Source organism: Monocercomonoides exilis (assembly GCF_001643675.1).
Source record: "Monocercomonoides exilis strain PA203 chromosome Unknown scaffold5-2102611, whole genome shotgun sequence".
Classification (NCBI taxonomy): domain Eukaryota; phylum Preaxostyla; order Oxymonadida; family Polymastigidae; genus Monocercomonoides; species Monocercomonoides exilis.
The window spans coordinates 1,254,035-1,274,821 of NW_027150550.1; the positions used below are offsets into that span (position 1 = coordinate 1,254,035).

The 20,787-nt window shown below is 40.6% G+C and overlaps 4 protein-coding genes across 4 annotated transcripts; 3 read left to right on the forward strand and 1 right to left on the reverse strand.

Annotated features, from left to right (window-relative positions):
• Nucleotides 1–23: 23 nt before the first annotated feature.
• On the forward strand, nucleotides 24–8,329 carry MONOS_6593 (uncharacterized protein; the record flags this gene model as incomplete). The annotated part of the gene is made up of 1 exon (XM_067876833.1): nucleotides 24–8,329. The coding sequence occupies exon 1, from the start codon at nucleotides 89–91 to the stop codon at nucleotides 8,327–8,329; it is 8,241 nt and encodes a 2,746-aa protein (XP_067734332.1). The 5' UTR covers nucleotides 24–88.
• A 2,705-nt stretch (nucleotides 8,330–11,034) lies between these two features.
• MONOS_6594 (putative NB-ARC domain containing protein) lies at nucleotides 11,035–14,685 on the reverse strand (the record flags this gene model as incomplete). Its single annotated transcript, XM_067876834.1, has 2 exons — nucleotides 11,035–11,467; nucleotides 11,582–14,685. 2 exons carry the CDS (start codon nucleotides 14,683–14,685, stop codon nucleotides 11,359–11,361), a joined length of 3,213 nt encoding a protein of 1,070 aa, XP_067734333.1. The 3' UTR covers nucleotides 11,035–11,358.
• Nucleotides 14,686–14,842: 157 nt separating this feature from the next.
• On the forward strand, nucleotides 14,843–18,079 carry MONOS_6595fu6596 (putative Zinc finger, C3HC4 type (RING finger); the record flags this gene model as incomplete). The annotated part of the gene is made up of 4 exons (XM_067876835.1): nucleotides 14,843–14,915; nucleotides 14,966–15,014; nucleotides 15,081–15,153; nucleotides 15,203–18,079. 4 exons carry the CDS (start codon nucleotides 14,843–14,845, stop codon nucleotides 18,077–18,079), a joined length of 3,072 nt encoding a protein of 1,023 aa, XP_067734334.1.
• Nucleotides 18,080–18,135: 56 nt separating this feature from the next.
• MONOS_6597 (putative sulfite exporter TauE) lies at nucleotides 18,136–19,919 on the forward strand (the record flags this gene model as incomplete). Its single annotated transcript, XM_067876836.1, has 2 exons — nucleotides 18,136–18,708; nucleotides 18,795–19,919. 2 exons carry the CDS (start codon nucleotides 18,136–18,138, stop codon nucleotides 19,917–19,919), a joined length of 1,698 nt encoding a protein of 565 aa, XP_067734335.1.
• Between the last annotated feature and the right edge of the window lie 868 nt (nucleotides 19,920–20,787).

A 20,787-nucleotide genomic window follows, 5' to 3' on the forward strand; every position in this document is an offset into this window, starting at 1 on the left:
CCTACGTCATTCTAAATTGATCCAAACTCAAAATATATTTAAATTCGAAATTTAACATTGTTTTGTGTTTCAGAGGAAGGGCAAGACCATGCTTTTCGCGAGTATTAGTGTCTTTATAATTATTTCCGCATTATTCTGCACAGGAGATATCGCTTGGAAAGGAGATGAATCCAAAAAGAACGATTTGCAGAAATATGGCATTAGAAGGCTCGAAAGCATCTGCGCAACAAACAAAAATGTACATTCCTCGCACAATGTAAATGCAATCAATGTGATGAAGTTTAATGAGCTGCAGGTTTTAGATTCATCAGACAGGTCGCCAAATACAGAAAAAAACTCAAAACGATTGCTGGTGGATGCAGAAAGGGAATTTGATCATAACTCTGTTGCTTTCGCACTCAATGATGGCAAGAATGAGTGGAGCTGGATTTGCAGCAGGATGATGGTTCTGAACTCGTCATTGGCCGTTAAACGAATAAAAATTAACCAAAAAACCACATCTGCCATTTCTGTGAGAAATGAATTATCCACATTATCTGTAAGCTATTGCATCATAAATGCGGTGAAAGAGACAGAACATTCTCCTTTTGACTGCGGAGAAGGAACGATAAGAATGACGAATATTTCATTCCAAAGGACTTTTCGGAAGCAGGCATGGCCATCTCTTGTCTCAGCAAGTTCCTGCGCACAACCTTTGACGGGAAGTGTTCATGTTTCGTGCTGCACATTTTCTTCGTTTTGTGCCTCGTTTGCGAATCCGTTCATTAGCAGTGTCGATTTGTCGTTTACCTCAGCTTCTTTTTGCAGCTTCCACAACATTTCTGTTAAGAGCAGCAGCAAGCATCCACTGCAAAAGCATTCTTTGCAGGAAAGCAAAATAGAAGGCTGCATGGTCGCTGATTGTGTTTGTCCATTTTATGGTGTTCTCATTTCTGGCTCTCGTGGTTGTGGTTTTGGCTCCTCTAACACTTCTTTCATTCGTTCGAGAAACACCATTTCCCGTCAGAACTACACGAACAAGGCCCAATCATTTTCAGATGGAGAAATCAAATTTGAAGATTGCACTTTTACAAAATGCAGTGCCTCTCATGGTGGAGCAATATCTGTAAGCGAAAGTGCCAAGCTCACTGTTGACAAATGCACATTTTCCGAATGCACCGATACATTTGATGGTTCATATGGTTATGGAGGTGCAATTTTTAGCAATGGAAGTGACTGCAACATCGAAAATTCATTGTTTAATTGTTGCAGAGGAGAGGGGAAAGGATCAATCGGAGGAGCATTTGCTCATATTAAAAATGAATTTTCTTTGATAATTGGCTGTTCTTTTGAAAACTGTTCAGCAGCTTATGGAGGAAGCGTTGCATGGTATGCTGATGGAAGTGGATCAATTTACAACACTGTATTCAAAGGAAGCAGAGCATTTAAATTTTATGCTGGAACTGTATTTCTACAGTATCCTAAAGTTGATTTTGTGATATCAAATTGTTATTTATTAAATGGAGATGCTCCACTGGGAGCAGGAGGATTTGATGTTTCCGATAATGATCACAACAAAAACGTCAAAATCCAATTTTGCTTGTTTGAGAACAATACAGTGAATAAATCGACACATGCAGCAGATATTTTTATTGGAAAGGGATTTAGTTTTGCTGATTCAACAGTTCAGATATTGCAGAGTTTTACACTTTCAACAGCCACAAGAAAAGTTGTGCAATGCGTTGAGTATGCAGAGAGATGCGGAGATAGAGCTGTTGCACATGACTCATATCTACCAACAGCTCAGCCAGAAATACACATCAGCAATTCTGGTAGAAATGTGGACACTTGTGGAGGAACAGGATCAGAGTGTCAAACAGTGGAATATGGAGTGACAAGATGGAATTCATATTTGGGGCAGAATGTTTTGATATCGAGTGAAGAATTCAAAGAAGATATGATTGACATCGACTGGAGAAATATCGTTCTCAGCGGAGCAGAGAACAACTCAACTGCAATAAAGTGCAACGAAGCCTCGTCAAATGACTGCTTGATCTCCATCGGCAATGGTTCGCTGAATGCAAAGAGGATTCAATTTGTTTGTGTGTTCAATCGAACTGCGATTGCAGTCAGCTCCTCAGGCTCAGTTCAGTTGGGGCTGTGCAGTTTCACCAAAAGCGCCCAATCGACTCCGCCATCAACAAAATCCCTGATTCAGGTTGAAGAAGGCTCTTTAATGATGGAATTTGTGAATGTCTCTGGATTTGGATTTTCGCAAAGCTGTGCAATTGCTTTGTCAGATTGCAAGACTATTTCTCTTTCCAATACTTCATTCTGGGATGTTGAGAGCGAGCAGAATGGCGGATGCCTGAATGCAGTGTGGAGCGAAGGGTTTGAGGATTGCTGCGATGCTTCAATAAGCGAATGCACTTTTGAGCATTGTGTTGTTTCTGGTGATGGGAATGGAGGTGGGGCGCTGTTCCTGTCGCTGCCAAACACATGCTCAGCAACAGTTTCGGAATGCTCCTTCGAAGAATGCGAGGCGCCTTTCGATTCGCAGGTTGGATTTGGGGGAGGGATCTTTCTGAATCTTGAGCACTCGGATGCAGCATTTGCCATCACAAATCCTTCTTTTTCATCAGGAAAGCCGAATAAAGCGAAGCATGGAAACAACTTGTTTGTTCAATCTCCAGATCTGAAGAAATCGATCACAAACGAAACGCTTCCTTTTGCTTATGCGCTTGGGCATGGCTCCTTTGATGATTTATGCGGGTTCCATGGAAATGATCACGAGCATTCAATTCCGTTGGTTCTGTTTCTGGAGGAAGTTGGAAGCACAGTCCATGTGGGAAGCGAGGATGGAGCTGATACTGTGGTATGTGGGTTCTTGGATTATCCGTGCCAGTCATTTGATTATTGCATGGAGAGGCTGGCAGAGGAAAATGCAAAAGCAATAGCTATCGTAAAATCAGCAACATTCAAAAGCGAAATGAATCTGCACAGCGTGAGCTTGAGATCATCAGATGATTTGCGAGCTGGAGTAACCTGTTTCAAGTCGCTGAATGCTGTGAGTGGAAAAGTGATGGAAGCCACGGGGAATGTGTCTATCGAATTAATCCACTTTTTGCTGCCATCTTCGTTCGATTCTGAGATAGAAACATTGATGTTCTTGACTTCCGAGAGCAACCTGTCGCTGACAAAGTGTGCATTTGGGGTGCAAATGGGAGAGTCCAGCCAGATAAGTTATTGGCTGTTTCAGATGTGCGGAGGGATACTCAATATTGATGACTGCCAAATTGATTCAGGTTGCCTCTGCCAAGCACCTATTGCAGTGAGCGAGAATGGTGCTGCTGCTCCGACAGTTATCTATCTGAAAGTGAAAGAAATTATCCTTTGCGATTATCCTCTGATTCATGTGATATCATCATCACCATTCAAACTATTGAATGATGGTGCGACGAGTGACGAGGTTATCTCTCTTTCGCGATGCTCTTTTGAAGGGATAACAAATGGCGATGCAAACAGCGCAGTGTTGATTTCGTCCTCAATTTCGAGCCATGTGGAGTGTTTGCATTGGAATGTCACGAATGCCAAAGGCGCTGAGAGCATGGAAGGAGGCGCGATGAAAGTTGTTGTTGAAGCACAAGGGCAATTTAGGATGGAAAACGCCACATTCACGAAATGCTGCGCTGAGTGTGAAACAGGTGGGAAAGGAGGAGGGGTCTATTTCGACTGCTCGGCTTCCAATGCATTCTCCTTCCAGCAGATAGCCTTCGATCAGTGCTCTGCAAAACATGGGAAAAACATGTTCTTTCTTTCGTCAGACCTGAATGTTTCCATCACAAAGCAGACATTGGCGTTTGAAGTCAGCGAGACAGCGGGAGATAAAAATCTGTTTGTGGGAAACGACAGCACGAAGACAAACTTCGATCTTTGCCGATTTCTGATTGGATATGCTTCTCAAGAAATCCATCTCAGCAAGAACAGCGGGTGGGATGTTCTGCGGTGTGGGAGTGCAGAAGAGCCGTGTGCAACAATGGAGTTTGGGCAGAGCCATTTTCGTGCTTTGGAAGAGCCAGCGCAACCTCCCATGAACACTTTTCTGATCGCCGATGAAGCTCAGGTGAGCAGCGAGGTCGACATTTCAAACGTCACTGTGACTTCAGTTGATGCCAAGTCTCGCCCTGCCCTGACTTTCGGAGCGGTCATTTCACCTCAGATAGGAAAAGAAGAAGAAAGCGATTCTGTGCTGGTAAACACCGGTGCATGCACCCTTGTTAACATTGAGATCTGCTGCGGGGATGGATCTGAATGGAAGCAGACGAAGCTGATAAGCACAGCTGGCAGCGCTTTTGCAGCTCAAAGCTGCTCGTTTGCCAGCGCCTCTGAGGCAGCCATTCCTTATTGTGTTGTTGCCTGCTTGTCGGGAGCATGCGAAATATCATTCTGCTCGTTCCAATCTATTAAGTGCAAAAGTCACATTCTGATGGCATCGCATGATAGCAACATTGACTTGACAAATGTCTCGATGAGCAACATGGAACTGATGGGCAAAAGCATTGTTGCAGTGTTGGCGCAGGCTGAGAGGAGAGGAGAGTCGCAGAGATTGAATGAAGGCAGCAGTCCAACAGTGCAACTGAAATGCTGCACGCTCCATTCGCTTCTCCAAAATGCACCATCTGAGCCGTCCATCATCAGCTGCACTGGCGGCGAGCCTTGCAGCGTGTCTGTGCAAAACACATCGATGAAGAACTGTGGAAGCAGCCAAAGCGAGAAAGGTGGAGGAATGATCATGAGCCTGAGCGAAGGAGGCTTTTTCGAGTGCTGTTTTTCTGCTGTCTCGGAGTGTTTCTGCTCAGAAAGTGGAAGAGGAGGCGCAATATTCCTGGATTGCTCGTCAATCACGAGCGATGGTCCTTTGCCGTTCCTCTTGGAAAACACAACTTTTGTGAGCAACAAGGCGCTCGCAGGACGAGACCTGTATGTGAGATGCACAAATATCAAATCTCAAATCAGCATTGAACTCTTCCAGCTGGACTTCAGACCTCCGTTTGTTCGGGATCTTGCGATGTGGGGATGCACAGCACAGAATTATTATGACGAGGAAGATTTGTTGGAGCTGATTGTTGGGTATCAGAGCGAGACAATATTTGCGTCTTCTTCAGCTGACAACGCCTCTGACACACGCCAGTGTGGGGCGATCAGCGGGCCATGTTCTTCGTTGAATGTTGCGTTGTCACACATCATTCCCTCTGCTTACAGCAATTTGCTCATCGAAAAAAGCGCCCTGGTGTCTGGCGAAGCAAGTGCGCGTGATGTGACGATCAAGTCGCTGGAGCAGGAAAGCGACAAAGGGGTGCTCCACCTGAACTGCTGCATCGAGAGCAAGACGGGCAGTCTCGTTGCGTGCTCGTCGAGAGTGAAAGTGGAGTTTCTGACGATTCTGTTTGGGAATGCTTTTTCTTCTTCTCATTCCAGCTTAATATCGCTTGCTGATGGCAACTTGTCGATTGCAGACACAATCTTTGCTCAAGAAGCTTCTGGTGGAAACTCTGGAATTGAACTGAATTGCTCGATTGTTGAAATGAGCGGTGGAAGATTGACGATGTCTGACTGCACTTTTGCTGGCCTCTGTTTCAGTTCTTCATGCCTGGCAGCAAGTTGTGGGGAATATTTCTCGTGTGCATTTCTGAATTTCACAGATGTTATTTCTGGAGTGCTGATGGATTTCCACGATCTGGCAAAGCTGTCCATGCAGCAGGTGCATGCATCCAATTGCAGCGCTCAGCGATCAGGCCTCGTTCTTCGCAACTGCAAAGACTGCCAGCTCCAGAACATTCAGATGAGAGGCACTCGGAGCGGATCAAACATGATTGTGCTTTCCTCAGATGGTTCGGAAGGGCATTCAAACATCCAGGGCATTCATTTGGAATTCGATGATACTCGCGTTTTAAGTGAATCGTTGGTTTCTGTCGAATGTAAAGATTCAGATGTTGAGATGAATTTCTTGGCTATTTCAAACGCAGTGCTTGGGGATGGGTGCGCAGTGAGCGTGACATCGAATGCTTCGGCATTCCATTTGAAGCAGCCTTCATTCCAAAACATAACCCGAGATTCGCTGGGCCCGTGCTGCTTGGCTGCTTCATCTTCGTCTTCGTCTTCGTCTTTGTTGCTGGAATTGGAGAACTGCTCGAACAAAAAGTGTGTTTCGCCATCTGAAAAGGGGAGCATTGCAGCGTTGGCAGATTTGGCAGATGCTTGCATGTCTTCGTGTGTGTTCGACGGAGCAACAAGCGCACCAGAGTTGAGAGCGAACGATGAGCGATCAGAAGAGCTGTGCCAGTGGAGCGGATCGATGGTTGATCTTCAGAATTGCACAGGAAGGATAATGGACACGAGCATTGCCAACTCATCGAAAGGAGGGCTGTCTGTGTCAGGCGGAAGCATCTCCGTGCGATTTGGATTGTTTGCCAACAACAGCCCGAATGCAGCAGGCTATCCATCCATGAGGAACAACATCGTCTGTTCAGACCATGCGCTGCTGAACATTCAAAGTCTGAAAGGCGGAGATGGCTTAAAAGAGAACTCATCACTTTGGGTATTGAACTTGGGATGCAGTCTTTCTGGAATTGCTTCAGAAAGAGCCTCTCCATTCTTCATTCCGCAGCTTCACTCAGTGAAGTCTCATCAGCAAGGCAACACCCTTGCGATTGATCTTGCTGGCTCCTTGCTCCTGCCCTGTGGCTTGTCCCTCCAGGTTGATTCCTTCGATGGCTCGGTTCACAATCTGCAGGTGTATCCGCTGCAAGCAGAAGAGTTTGCAGGCGAAACAGAGATTCACACAGCCATTCCAGCATCAATTGTTACAACTGCGTCTGATGCAACAGAAGTGTCTGTGAAGATATTATTTGGAATGGTCGAATCTCCAGCTTCAACACAGTCATTCGTTTTGAAGAATGCAAGTGAACCTCAAACAAGTGGAGATGAAAGGATCACAGAAGGAGGAAAAGAAAAGTCAATATGGCCAATAATTGTTATTGTAATGGGGATTGTTCTTTTTGTTGTCATTGCTGTTTCAATAATTGTTACAATCCGATGGAGAAAGCAAAAGAGAAGAACTGAAGAACTGGAGATAATTGTGGAAGACACAGTAAAGAAAGATCCGAAGGCATTTGAGATGGTGACGATGGAGATGTCACCAGAGGCGCAGTGGAGGAGAGCAGAAAGAGAGGCAGAGAAGAAGAATGAAAAGAGGATGAAGAAGAGAATATATGATACGAACATGCAGCACTCTGAGTCATCGGAGCATCTTCTCTCCGAGAGTGGCTCAACTGAATATATATTGGGAAGAGATTCAGACAAAATTCCTGATTGGGCATTAGAGAAGGATGAAGAAGAAGAGAATCAAAAGAGAACACCATCACCATCCATCTCATCCACTTCAACAACCGATTCAGATTCGACATTTGTTCGATCAGAGAGTTTGTGCCCAACCACCTCTTCTATGTCAAACCTTGTGGATGCAATGGCCTGTTCGTCTCCTCATGAAAAGCTGATTGTGGATCTGAGGGATTCGCTGTTTATGCTGCTTCATGGGAGGAATGAGAAGAAAGAGATGGCGATTGGCTCATTGAAGGAGAGGGAGCAGACTGCTGCTCAAGTTCTGTTCTGGGTGGCTAATCTCGCGCTTCACTCGTTTGATGAAATGGAAAATCCTCTTTCTTCACTTGCCAATCTCAGTCCTCACATTGTGTTGTTCTCTGAGCATATGGTGATTTGTATTGTGATGCACTCTGACTTATTGTCAGATGATGATTCAGACTCGTCATCCATTTCATCGTCAACTGTTGTCACATCTGCCAGTGATGATAATGATGATAGAAACTCTCTGCCTTCTTCAGCGTTCGAGGATGATGAGGACAATCGATATGAGTGCATGCGGTGGAAGGCGCCTGAGCTGCAGATGAACAAGAAGATGGGAGCAACAAAAGAATCAGTGTCATTTTCGATCGGGATGATGCTGTGGGAGTGTCTGACCCTTCAAATCCCATTTGGAGAATACGAGGCAGAGGTGGCTGGGCAGAAAATAGTCAATGGAGAAAGACCTTCACTGGAGATTATTAGAAGGAGTTCTAAGTTGGACATTGTGAAGACTTGCCTGGAACAGAATAGCCAGTGTCGAGGAACATTGACTGGATTGAAAAGAGAGTTAATTCAAGGATTTCCACCAGGAGCATTGATAATGACAATTTCGGATGCAATCACACTTGACCCAGACAGTGGGATTGAGAGTGAGAATGTTAAAGAAAATAGTTCTTTGTGCACAAACAGCGCAACAACTGCCAAATGAAAAGAAGACGCAAACAATTATTTCAGAGAGAGAAAGAGAAAGAAAAAGAGGAAGAGAGAAAGTGGAAAATCAGAAAAAAAGAATGAATAATTTAGAGAGGAAGTGTGTGAATAATGAGAAATTTTTTTCGTGAATGGCTGACACCATCGATCACCACTATTTCTTTCTTTCTTTTGATTTATGGTATCATTTGAAATGTTTTTGATTTAAAAGGGTGATGCACACATTGGGAATTCTTCTTTTGTTTAAAGCTGAAGCTTTGAGTTTGTTTAATATTCTTTTAAAAATAGTTAAATTGTACTTTTGTGGCATTTGTTTCTTCTGAAGTCTGGCTTCGTATTGGTTTTTATAATTTGTCACAAAATTTACAACCATTTTTCTGTTATTCATGTTTGAAGCATTTGCCATTACAAGTATATGTATTAAGAAAATTCATTTTGTGTTTTAGCCTTACCATTTTATATCTTATTATTGGTTCGTGTGATATTCAATGTTTTATATTTTGCGTTTTATATGTAATTCCATTGTAATTTTTTGAGTTTATATTATCAGCAACCAGCTTTTTCAAGCATTGTTTTTATATATTCAATTCTTCTTTGCACTTGTTGCTCACGCTTTGAGTATTTTTTATAGAATCTTCATTTGCTTTGAATCCGCATCCTTTTCAATTTATTGATAAATTTTCAACAAAGAAACAGTTTTTAAATTGACTTTTATACAATTCATCAAAAATTATTCATATTCGAGTGTTGCGAATGAATTAAAATGTTTGGAAACACAATCGTAAAGAAAACATCTTTCAGGACACAATTGATGATGTTTGTTCTTTGATCAAAAATCAAATTTGGTTATTGATGGAGTTTGTTTCTCTACAAAAAATTTCTGATGCAATATTTTTTGTATTGAATAAATAGAGAATTAATTCAGTCTAAACTGGATATGATCGCATCGAGTTTTGCACGACTTTTTGTGACTATATCCGATTGTGATTATAAGCGATGTGACTTTACACAAAAAAAAAACAAAAATTGATTTATTAATTAATTAATATTTGGTCAATTTTTTATTTTTGATAATTCAACACTAAAACACGTTTTTCAATAGAAACAACAATTTTGATCATTAATGTTCCTTTTTTTTTTTTGACTTATTTAAACACAATTTTGATAAATCAAATATTTGTAATTTTTGATCAAAAAAACGATTTTTCAATGAAAAACGAACCAATAATGAGACAAAATGTGATTATATATATTTGGCCCTGTGACAATACGCGATGGAAAAATGAATGAAAAATAGATCAAATATGTCAATGCATAAAAAATGTGAAAACAAACGAATGTGATTGTATTCGATGTGAATATTTCCGGTTTTGACAGTAATTTCCCATATTAACGTGATCAAAGAAAAAACTTCTCAAAGTTAGTTCAATAATCATTAGGGTCATTAGTTTTTTTCAATTGCTGAAAAAAAGAAAAGATTTGAAAATCATTATTGAAAACATCTGAATAATTTCTTGAAATGAAATGAATGTTTGTTTTCTCTCAAATCGAAAGTCAAAAGGAAATTTCCCGCTGAAGATATAAACATCTGTCTTAATTTTTTTGCAAAGTTCTTTTTGTTTAATTTTATAATAAAGAAAAAATTTCATATTTCAATCAAATTTATGTTCCAACGAACGAAACTTCACTTAAATGGAAATAATAACATTGTCAAGATTTTGTCTTCATTACAGCAAAATTTGGTAAGTGGAAATAGAAATTTGATCGAAATATGAAATTTTTATTCTATTTGAAAATTAAACAAAAGGAACTTTTAATAAAAATTTAGACATATTTTGCAATAATTGGAATCAATGTTCTTTTGCTTCTATTTGGAACAATTTGAATTAGTATTTTTGCTTCCTCTTTATCGCATCTTTTCTCAATAGCTCCAAAAATCCATATTTGTTTCTTCCTCCTTACTCTTTTGTACTTCCTCCTTCTCCATATTGCCTCATCAATTTGAACAATAACTCCTTCACCACCTAGAGAAATATTTTGTTTGTTGATTAGTTCTGTTGCAACTGTTCTTATTACACTCCCCCAATATCCTATTGAAGATTTCGTAACATCTGTGATCAGTTTGATTTGAGTAACTGATAAACCTATCCATATCATCAAAATAATAAGAAGAATTTGGTTCAATTTCAGATGAGATCAGAAAAAAACTGTGTTCTTGAATGCTGAACGTTTGATTGAGCACTTTTTTCATTTGAAAAATTTGACATATGTTGATTTTTTACATATGATCATTTTTCGAGCGCATTTTGGACAAGTCGCATTTTGATTATACATCACTTTCTCGTAGAACCATTTCCAGGTTGAATGAAAGTCAAAAAATATTCGAAACATTGATGAAATAGATTCCTTTTTGCATTTATCTGGTTCGATCATGAAAAATGATGGATCACTATTGCATTATTAATTCATTTTTTTTAAAATTTATGTGAATTTGAAAACACTTTTTTTTATTTTATTATAGATACGAATATGTCGATAAAACGAATGAAAAAGACTTGAATCTCAATGAAGCGTTATTTATAAAGATATTTGGGTGCCCTTAAAGTAGCCCTTTGCCAGATTTTTTACGATTTTTTATGCTTATATATATAATATTGAAAGATAATGTTAGAATTATAATAATACGATTGCAGAAAAAGTTTGGAACAAATCATTGAATTTTTCATAAATGAAAGAATTCTCTCCCAAATCTGGACAAAAGAAATATTTCGAAAAGATTCATCAATGGAACATATTCATAAATATCAATAAATGGGGAAAAAATTCTTTAATAAGACAATTTTGTCTTAAACAAGCACACAAAAACAATTATTTTGCTAACAATAAAATCAAAAAAAAAAAATCTCAACAAAACAAAAAAATTAATTATTTTTCAAATTATAAAATAATAAAAACATTTCCTTTGAAATAATAATTATAATAAATAACTTTTCTGAAACTCATTTACAACTCTGAAAAATCTGATCATTACTGAATTTCAGAAAGCACGTTTTTCAAAACAGTTATTGCACTGCGATGGAGGTATTGATGAAACGGAAGAAGCAGCCTGGCATACTCAATTAATTTTGGAAGCTCTCTTTATTATGCGTAGTCAAACCACGTGCCAATGAGTTGTTCAATGAATAATAATAATAATAATAATTAAGAAATCACATTTAAAACTAAAAATTTTCAGAATAAAATCTCAAACCTTTCGAATTTAGGATAATAGCCTTCGTAAAGTCGAATAAGAACTTCTTCGAAATTGTTCAAGTCAATCAAAAAAGCTTTTATTTTTGCGTCTTCAATGAACCTTTGAGGAGCAATAACGACATTTGCTGAAGAATGGCTGGATGATAACTCAGTTGGAAAAATGGAATCAGAAATTGGATCAGAAGAAGAAGAAAAAGAAGCAAAAGAAGGATTTGACACTTCTTCCTCTGAATTTTTCGCTGTATCTGGCAAAGATGCGGATGAGCTTTGTGCTGTCTCAAGTAAAATTTTAGGCTCTTTAGGTGATGGTACATACCTCCAAATTGATGAACCAGCAGAAGGAGGAGAATAATTCAAAGAAGAAGAAGAAGAAGAAGAAGAAGAAGAAGGCAACTCTTCAGAACAGCCCTTTTCAAGATCAGGAGGAGCCAACGCTGTTTTCAGCAGACTCGTCTGCACGCTGTTTTTGCCTTCTTCTTCTGCATCTTTGCTCAAATCAGGCTGAAGCGCAAGGAGCCTTCTCTTGTACACCTCATAAAACGTGTGCATAATGCTGTCCAATTTCTTAAACTCCGCCGCCGCCCTCAGCACATAGCTCCGCACCATGCTGTTCAGATACCACCGCTCGCCGTTGCTGCCTGTCTGGAAAATAAGCGAGCGGTCCTGCAGATACTCCACCAGCTCTGCCAGCCTGCCTTCTTTCTGAAGCAGCTGCTCAGCGGCTGCACGGTCGAACGTGCCTCGACACGGGCCCAGGCGCATCAGGTCGTTCAAGGGCTCCTCTTTGATGGGGCTCTTTGAAGAATCCCCCGTCAGCAGCTCGTGGAACACGCTCAGCCGAAAGGGAGTGTGCGAATGCACCGCCAGCTGGTTTGCGACCGACAGGATTGTCATATTCGGCCGGGAGCGCAGGAGTGCAATGGTCGAGCGGATGCAGTGCGGCAGGTCGCCACACACCGACGCGAGTGTGTCGGCGTCCTTGTGCGAGACGAATGCGGAGGGGCTCTTCTGCGCAGAGGTGCCCAGCGCAGCCAGAATCAGCTGGACCGACTCGCTCCGCTGCAGCGGCGCAAGGCTCAGTTCCAACGAGCGCACGCCGGCATCGACGGTGAGGCGGCTGCGGGCTGTGGCAAGAACAACCACGTCGCTCTCCTTTGGCAACAGCCCTGCGATCTGCTCGGCGGATGTTGCATTCTCTATGAGCAGTACGTGAGAGGGGACGATTATTGCGTTGTCTTCTGGTTGAGATAGAGAGAATGATGCAGTGGACAAAGTGGATGCAGACAGCTTTGATTGATTTGAAGTGTTTGAGATGTTATGAGAAATGGTTGAATGAAGTGAAGAAGAAACAGAAGAAGAAGCAGAAGATGACGAAGGCAGCAGAGATTGCGTTTCTGAAGTGATTGAAGGAGGAGGAAGAGGAGGGCGAAGTGGCTTTTCATGTGAAATGTGGCTTATTTGATCAACTGGGATGAGTGTGCGAAATGACGAAGAGTGAATGGGAGTGGCAGACATGGAAGAATCAGAGGGGGACAATTGACGGGAAGAGAAAGGAAAAGAGTGAGAAGAGAATGACCCATTGAATGGGGAAATACTCCGTTCAACACGACTTATTGAAGAAGAAGAAGAAGAAGATGATGATGATGACGAAGCTTTTTCAGGAACGCTATTTTCATGTGACGATGATGACAAAGAAGCAGAAGAGTTCAAAGCAAGAAGCGACGGCGGTTGAGAGGCAAACATCGAGCGGGAGCGTGCACGTATGAGTGGCTGAGGAGGAGGAAGAGCAGAAGGCATTGGAGAAGTCGGGATTGAGATTGGTGTGGTGCTTTTTGCAGGCTCAGGGGTGGTTGAATTGGAAGGAAGCGAGTGAAGTGGAAATGAAGTGAACGATGAAGTGAACACAGGAGGCGGTGCAGGAGGAAGCGATTGGCGGGTAAGAGGTCTTTTTGGTCTGATCACAAAAGAAGGCGGAGGGGGAAGATTTGGCAAAATTGCTGAAGAGCTGCCTGCTTCCACAGGAAAAGGAGAAGACGAAAACACATGAGGCGCTGTCCGAAAGAGCTTCCAGTACAGTTCTGCCACTGCCTCGCTGTTGTGCTGCGCCACTTCGGTGACTCCAATCCCGCGCGACAGAACAGCCTGTTCCATCGCTTCTTGCACAGACAGCTTTGTTAGTCCTGGCCCAAGGACGTTTATCGTCAGTCCTCGGTTTGGATTCATCCCTCCAAAGACATTAAACAGCTGCTGCGCAAGCGCAGATTTTCCCACAGACAGCCCTCCGTAGATTACAATCACTCTGCAAAGTCCCTTAGTCTCTCTGACAAATTGCATCACCAACTGAATTTCTGCTTTTCTTCCAATAAATTCAGTTGGGCCAGATCCAGCATAATCTTGAAGAGATGCAGAAATTCTAGGTGGAGAAGCAGAACGACTTCTATTTTTCACAGAGAGATATGATGGTGAAGGAGATGCAGAACGTCCAACTCTATTTGTAGGAAGTTGAGTTAGAGGAGTTGCAACCGTTGATGAACTTATGCTTGTCGATTTTGAAAAATAAACTGACATTCGCAAACGCTCTTCAATCATATCTGAATCCATTCGCTTTGTTTCTCCATGATCTCTATAATATGCTTCAGTTTTTGTTTGATTTGTGTAGTAAATTGGTGAATATCCTTTTGATACTGTAATTCGAATAATACATAGTGAAGATTCCGATGATTCCGACGATTCCGAAATAACTGGAAGAAATTTGACGCAATAAATTGACGGATCCACTTGCGGTTGTATCCTATTTATTATCCCATCAATCCCGAGTCGAATATCATCCCGATCTTTCCTTGCTGGAAGAAGTCCTTGAACAATGCCCTTTTTATCTACTCCAAAAATAATACATCCTCCATTACTGTTTAAGAAAGCATTCAAATGTTTTTCGGATTCATCAAGAATAAATCTGGTAATCTTTTGTTGATTAATGATTGGAAAACATAATGTGTCTGAATGTGTTAAAAAAGGAATAAGCTCTCCTTTCTTTATAGGTGTAGAAGGCAAAGGTGTTTGATGCGCTATATTAGCGTTAGAGACTTGGAAATCATCCTTCATCTAATTCAATATTCTTTTATTATGGCCATGGAAAAATCAGAAAACAGCGAATTTCGAATAAGTTCACACTTTATTCGAGGCTTTTTAAAAAAACAGATTGCCAAAAAAAAAAAGATATATAATATTTTTTTGTCATTATTTTTTGTCTTTTTGGCAAATGGGGCCAAACACTTCAGCACCCCAGCGCCAAGTACGTCAAAGAGCTCAAATAACTGATAGAGCCGTCATAGGCTTGTAGAAATACGTTTTTGTATCGCTTATAAATGATGTATCGTTATAGATCTTATTTACACTCTTGCAACTGGTAATACTTTCGAAATTGCAAGAAGGTATAATATTTTATTAGTAAATATGTTTATTAATAATTTCTTGCAATAATTCATGTTGTACGAAAGACAACGCGCAGAAATACCTCGGACTTTAAAGTACACAAATGCAATAAAGTCCTTAGTCTGGGTTCATAAAGATGTTTGCAACAATTTGCGTTTTAACTGCATTTATCTTTTTCCATTAAAAGACTATTCGACCATATCCTATAAACGTATCTGCTGACCAATATGGATTAGAATTTGAATTCGATGCATTAGCACCATGTAAAATAACAATTTATTTTTTAGCAGAAGATAAGCTGCAAGCAGTTCCTATGCCCAATGCATCAAAATGTGGTCCGTCAAACAGAGTCGTATATAGACCGCAATACCGCAGCTATTTTAGACCACAGGTATTTCATCGTTCAGGACTGCGAATGATGTATCGTTCAGAATCAGCAGATTTCATTTCCTTGCGTGCGCTGGAATTGCAGCCACAATACACTGTACAATCGCCACCTCCCGATGCTCATCATCGAAGACGTCACACACTAAATGAACGAACAATATCTTCTCCTCAGACGAGGATTGCGTTTCCTTGTCCGATGCTGATTGACATTCAGACACTCGACAATGAAAGTGCACCTCTAATAACACCAGCTCCACATCTCGTATCCGATCCTTCTTCTTCGAGCTCTTCAAGCAACTTCAGCAATACAAGCAACACGTTAAGTACATCCACTTCCTCATCTGAATCATCTGATCCTTCTCGTTCGCGTAGCGTAGCTCCTGATTTGCCACCAACGTTTATGATTCGCCAGCAGCTAACTTATGCGACCTTCCATTTGAACAACCACGAAGATAGGCACAGCTCTGCAGCTGAAACATCCGCCTTGAATTATTCTTCTGCTTCTCATTCAAATTTTTCTCCGTTGTACTCATCACAACCATCAAGTAGGATGTCTGCTTCAAGACAGTCACCTCACTCATCATTGAGACAGCGTCCGTCTTCGCAGCTCCCCTTCTCCTCGTTTGCCCCACTTCCCACACTGACATTTTCTCAAGTCCAGCCGTCGTCCAGTTATCAGATCGATGGAGCACAATATAATCCCAGCCAAGCAAATCCGTTTGATCTTGACGATGGCTCTTCCTTCCCAACAAGCGTCTTTGCGCAGATGGTACCCCAGCAGCAGCGCTCTTCTGAAGTGCACATTGGAGAGAGTGCAGATGGCCAGTCAGCTGAAGAGAGAGAAAGATTGCTCCATTCAAATATTCCTCAGTCTTCTCATTTAGCTCATACAAAACACAGAAATAGGCGCACGCGAAGAAGCGAGACTGAGCCGGCTGAGGAAGTGTTTGACCGACTCGACAGGAATAATTACGAGAAATTCAATGACAACGATGATGATGATGATGACGACGACGACGATAACGACGATGATGAAAGCAAAGAGGAGCAATCAGAAGAGACAGAGCAAGAAGTCATGGGCGGTTTTGAGTTCGAAGACGACGATCAGCTTGACCCAGTTCTGCAGGCTGTGCTGATGCAGTCTATTGCAGACAACAAACAGCAGAAGAATGAGCAGCAGTCACAACAACAGCAATCACAGCAGAGTCAAGAAGAAGAAGAAGAAGAACAACAACATCATCATCATCATCGTCGTCATCATCATCACAAGAGGAAAAGCCAATCTTTGAGTTCGCAGTCAGAGGAAGATGAGATCAGTGCCGAGGAGCAGAGTGACGAAAGTGGAGAGAGCAAACGCAATTTGCCTGATTTTGCTGAAGATGATGATATGCTTCAGATGGAAGCAAAAACAGATGCGAGTGAAAATATGAGTCAGAAAGAACGCAAATTAGAAAGCGATTCACAGAGGCATTCAACAAAACTATCAACCTTGTCGTCATCATCATCTTCATCATCATCTTCTTCTTCTTCGACTCAGCCATCCATCTCGAATTTGCTTTCTTCGCCACGTTTGCAATCAGAACAGGGCGAAATGCAATCCACATCATCCACACACACAACCCCATACGATTCCTATGAATGCGAAATGTCTTCTTTTCCTTCTTCTTCCTCTTCCTCCTCCTCTTCCTCCTCTTCTTCTTCTTCTTCCTTCTCATCTTCACCCCATCCATCTTCAAACATATTTCCTCTTCCAGGCGATGAGCTAGGCCCAAGAATTGTCTCAGTCTCTTTCATCCCTCGGCTCTTCCCAGGCGAACAACCACCAATTTCTGTAACTATTCTTCCTCCTTCTGTCTCATCGGAGGCAAGCTCAGCTGCTGCCTCTCCTTCTCTGGGGATGCTTGGCGATTCGGCAAGTGTGTCATCATCATCATCTTCTTCTTCATCATCATCTTCATCTTCTTCTTCTTCTTCTTCTTCTTCCTTTTCCTCTTCTTCTTCTTCACACCTCAACCAAAACAAACACTCACAGCTTTCTCTTCCATTTGAAACCTCCTTTGCCTCCCAGTCTTCTCTACAGACTGCGGCGCGTGCTTCTCTTTCTCCTTCTTCTTCTTCTCTTCCTCTTTCTTCTCTTCCCTTTTCAATCAATGTGATGGCACAAAAGTACTTTTTTGCTGGAAGGCTTTTTGAAGTTAAGCCTATATTTGGGCTGCCTCAAAACACAGAAAATGAGAAAAGATTGAAGCAGGCGAAAGAAGAGGAAGAAAAAAATAAAGATGGAATTAATGGAATTAAGACAAATCTTGCTAATGAATCTTCAGCTTCATCATCATCATCATCTTCTTCTTCCTCTTCCTCTTCTTCTTCATCATCTTCACCTTCACCACTTCAGATGTCTCAAACCTCTGACACTTCACATCCTCTAAATTCCACAACACAATCTTCCGCTGAGTCGATTTCTCCTTCGTCTACACCTTCTGTGGATGAAAGGTGTCTTATTTGCTTGACAAACCGCCGCTGTATTACTCTTATTCCTTGCATGCACTGTTCATTGTGTGCGGAATGTGCTGTTGAGCTACTTCGTTCTGATTCATTTGGACAAAAATGTCCTGTCTGTAGAACAAAAATTAAATCACTTTTATTAATTGATGTTCATAATAATTCGGCAAAATGATTTTTAATTTTCAATTTTTATTAGTAACCCTTTTTTTTTTTTAATTTCTCAAATTAATGTGGATATTTTTCTTATTTTTGTTTGTTTCAGATGTTTCATCAACAAAATGCAATCGTAAAAATGTTGATTTTGTATGTCCAAATTCTAATGGTTGTGTGAATGAAACATGCACTGTTTGCACAAGCGATGAACACTGCAGTTTGCAATCATATTGCTTAAAAGGACAATGCACACACAGAACTTTGTTTCCAATGAGCGGATACAGCGTTCTTACTATATTTGCGTTGTTTTTCGTTTCTATCCTTGGAGGAGCAACGGGACTTGGTGGTGGTTCATTTGCAGTTCCTGTTCTTGCTCTTTGTTCTGCTTTTTCATCAGTTCAAGCTGTTGCAATTTCCCAAGCTACAATTCTCGGTAATGGTATAATTTCATTTTTTGCTGGAGCAATTAGTCGACATCCAACGAGAAATCGTCCGCGAATTGCATTTGATGTTGTTTTCGTTTTGTTTCCTTCTTTACTCTGTGGGTCATTTATTGGTGTTTTCGTAGCACCATTACTACCGCAATGGGTCATTATGATTTTGATGGTTTTATTTTTAATATCAACAATTTCAAGTACTATTAAAAGGGTTTGAAATAGAAAATTTTGTTCATCAGCTTTTCATCCAATTATATCCTCTTCAATTCTTTATTTTTTTTTCCCCATAAAATTAAGGCCGTTAAAGAACTGAGGCAGGAACGAATGTTTCGCAAGAAAAACTCAAGTGGAAATTTGGGTGATGTATCAAAATCAACACACGAAATGGTACCATTCGATGATAAAAAAAGGCCAATATCTATGGCTGTTTCATCAAATCAAATAGACTGTAAGAGTACTGATTTGAACGAACACAAAATTTCATCCATCAACAATGAGGAGGAAATTGGTGCAGACAATGCTGTATTGCATTCTGTAAAAGACATTGTAAATGAAGAGGAAGAAACAAAAGAATCTGAACAGCATCAAAAAAACAAAGACTGTTCCAAAGGAATGCAAGAAAATGAAACATCTTCTCCAGAAACAGATGAAGGTTCACTGAAAAAGGCGACGCCAAAGAAAGATCGAGATGCTCTTGAATTGGAGCGCATTTTAAAGAAAGAGCAGCATTTCCCAGTGATCAAACTTCTGTTCTGTTTCGGGAACTGGTGCTTGCTTGTCTTTGTGTCGTTTGTGCGTGGCGGGAAAGGAGGGGCAAAATCTCTCTTTGGCGTTGAGAAGTGCTCGATGATTGACTGGCTGTCGTTTGGCTTGTTTATTTTTGTCTCCATCCTTCTGGCGCTCTTTGCAGGGCTTGTGCTGATGCAAGAGGAGAGGAAGAAGAAGCGGCTCAACTACCCATTCGCCATCGGAGACGTGCACTGGAAGCCGAAGACGGCTGTGCTGCTGCCCATTGCGTGCATCGCGGCTGGGTTTATTGCAGGGCTGCTTGGCATCGGAGGAGCACTTGTCACTTCACCTGTCCTGTTGGAGATGGGGATCCTTGTTCCAGTTGTTACTGCCACAACATCGGCGCTGCTGCTCGCGACGTCGGCATCGGCTACTGCCCAGTTTGCGGTGTCTTCCTTGCTGCCGATCGATTTTGGGGTGTTTTTCTTTGCGATTGGCGTGGCGGGGGCGTTGATTGGCCTGCTTGTTATTTCAAGGCTGGCTGTGAAGTATCATCGCTATTCCATTCTGCTATTTAGTATTCTGGTTCTCTATTGCGTCTCACTCATAATGAGTGGGTTCTATGGAATATACTCCGTCGTCCTTATCTTTACGAATGGCGGAGCAATTGGCTTTAAATCACCTTGCGCTTGATTCGCATGAAATCTGAGTTGTAGGTAGAATTGTTATGTATTTTCTTTTTTTTCCTTCTTCTTCTTCTACTTTTTTTTTTATTTTGATTTTTCGTTTGCAATGCAAAGTTTGCATTGAACACTTCACAGGAGTATTTTTAGTTGTAGACTGTTTTGGATTGCTTGAAGAATTTCAGCATCGTTTATTTCAATTTAGATTTCCAACAACACTTTATTTTGATGATTTCCCCATCATAAATCATCTTGATTTATAACCTTTATGTATATGTTTTTCTTGTAATATTGCAACATCTTATTTTATATTTTCATCGCACAAATTAATTTTTACTGTTTTTTTTTTTTTTTTTTTTTTTTTTTTTTTTTTTTATTGAAAACTACTTTTTGCGACTAATTAATATTTTCGTAACATACAACATCAATTGAACGATTAAATTGATAACTTTTTTTCTAATCATCATTTCAAATCAAAAAATCATTCAAAAAATAAAATTTCAATTTCCACTCATTTCTCACAGAAAAGTTTTCATCTTTTTCAAATATCCATGAAAGATTTTTTATAAGTCTCAAAGAAAACTAATATCAATCTTCATAGAGAGATTTAAAATTTTGAAAACAAACAAATCTATATCTATATATCAAAAAACAACAAATTATAAGTCGAGAAATATGAAACAATATAAAAAATCATCATTTCAGTGATATTTCGAATTATAATTCGAAAGAAAAATCTAATCGCATATGATAAAAATTGTCATTGTTATTTTCTGGTTTTTATTAAATTTTAATGAATTGTTTCAGAGATCCTCATCTTCTTCTTACCCATTAAGTTTTTATTGTGAATTCTTCATTTTTGGTTTTATTAATTATTG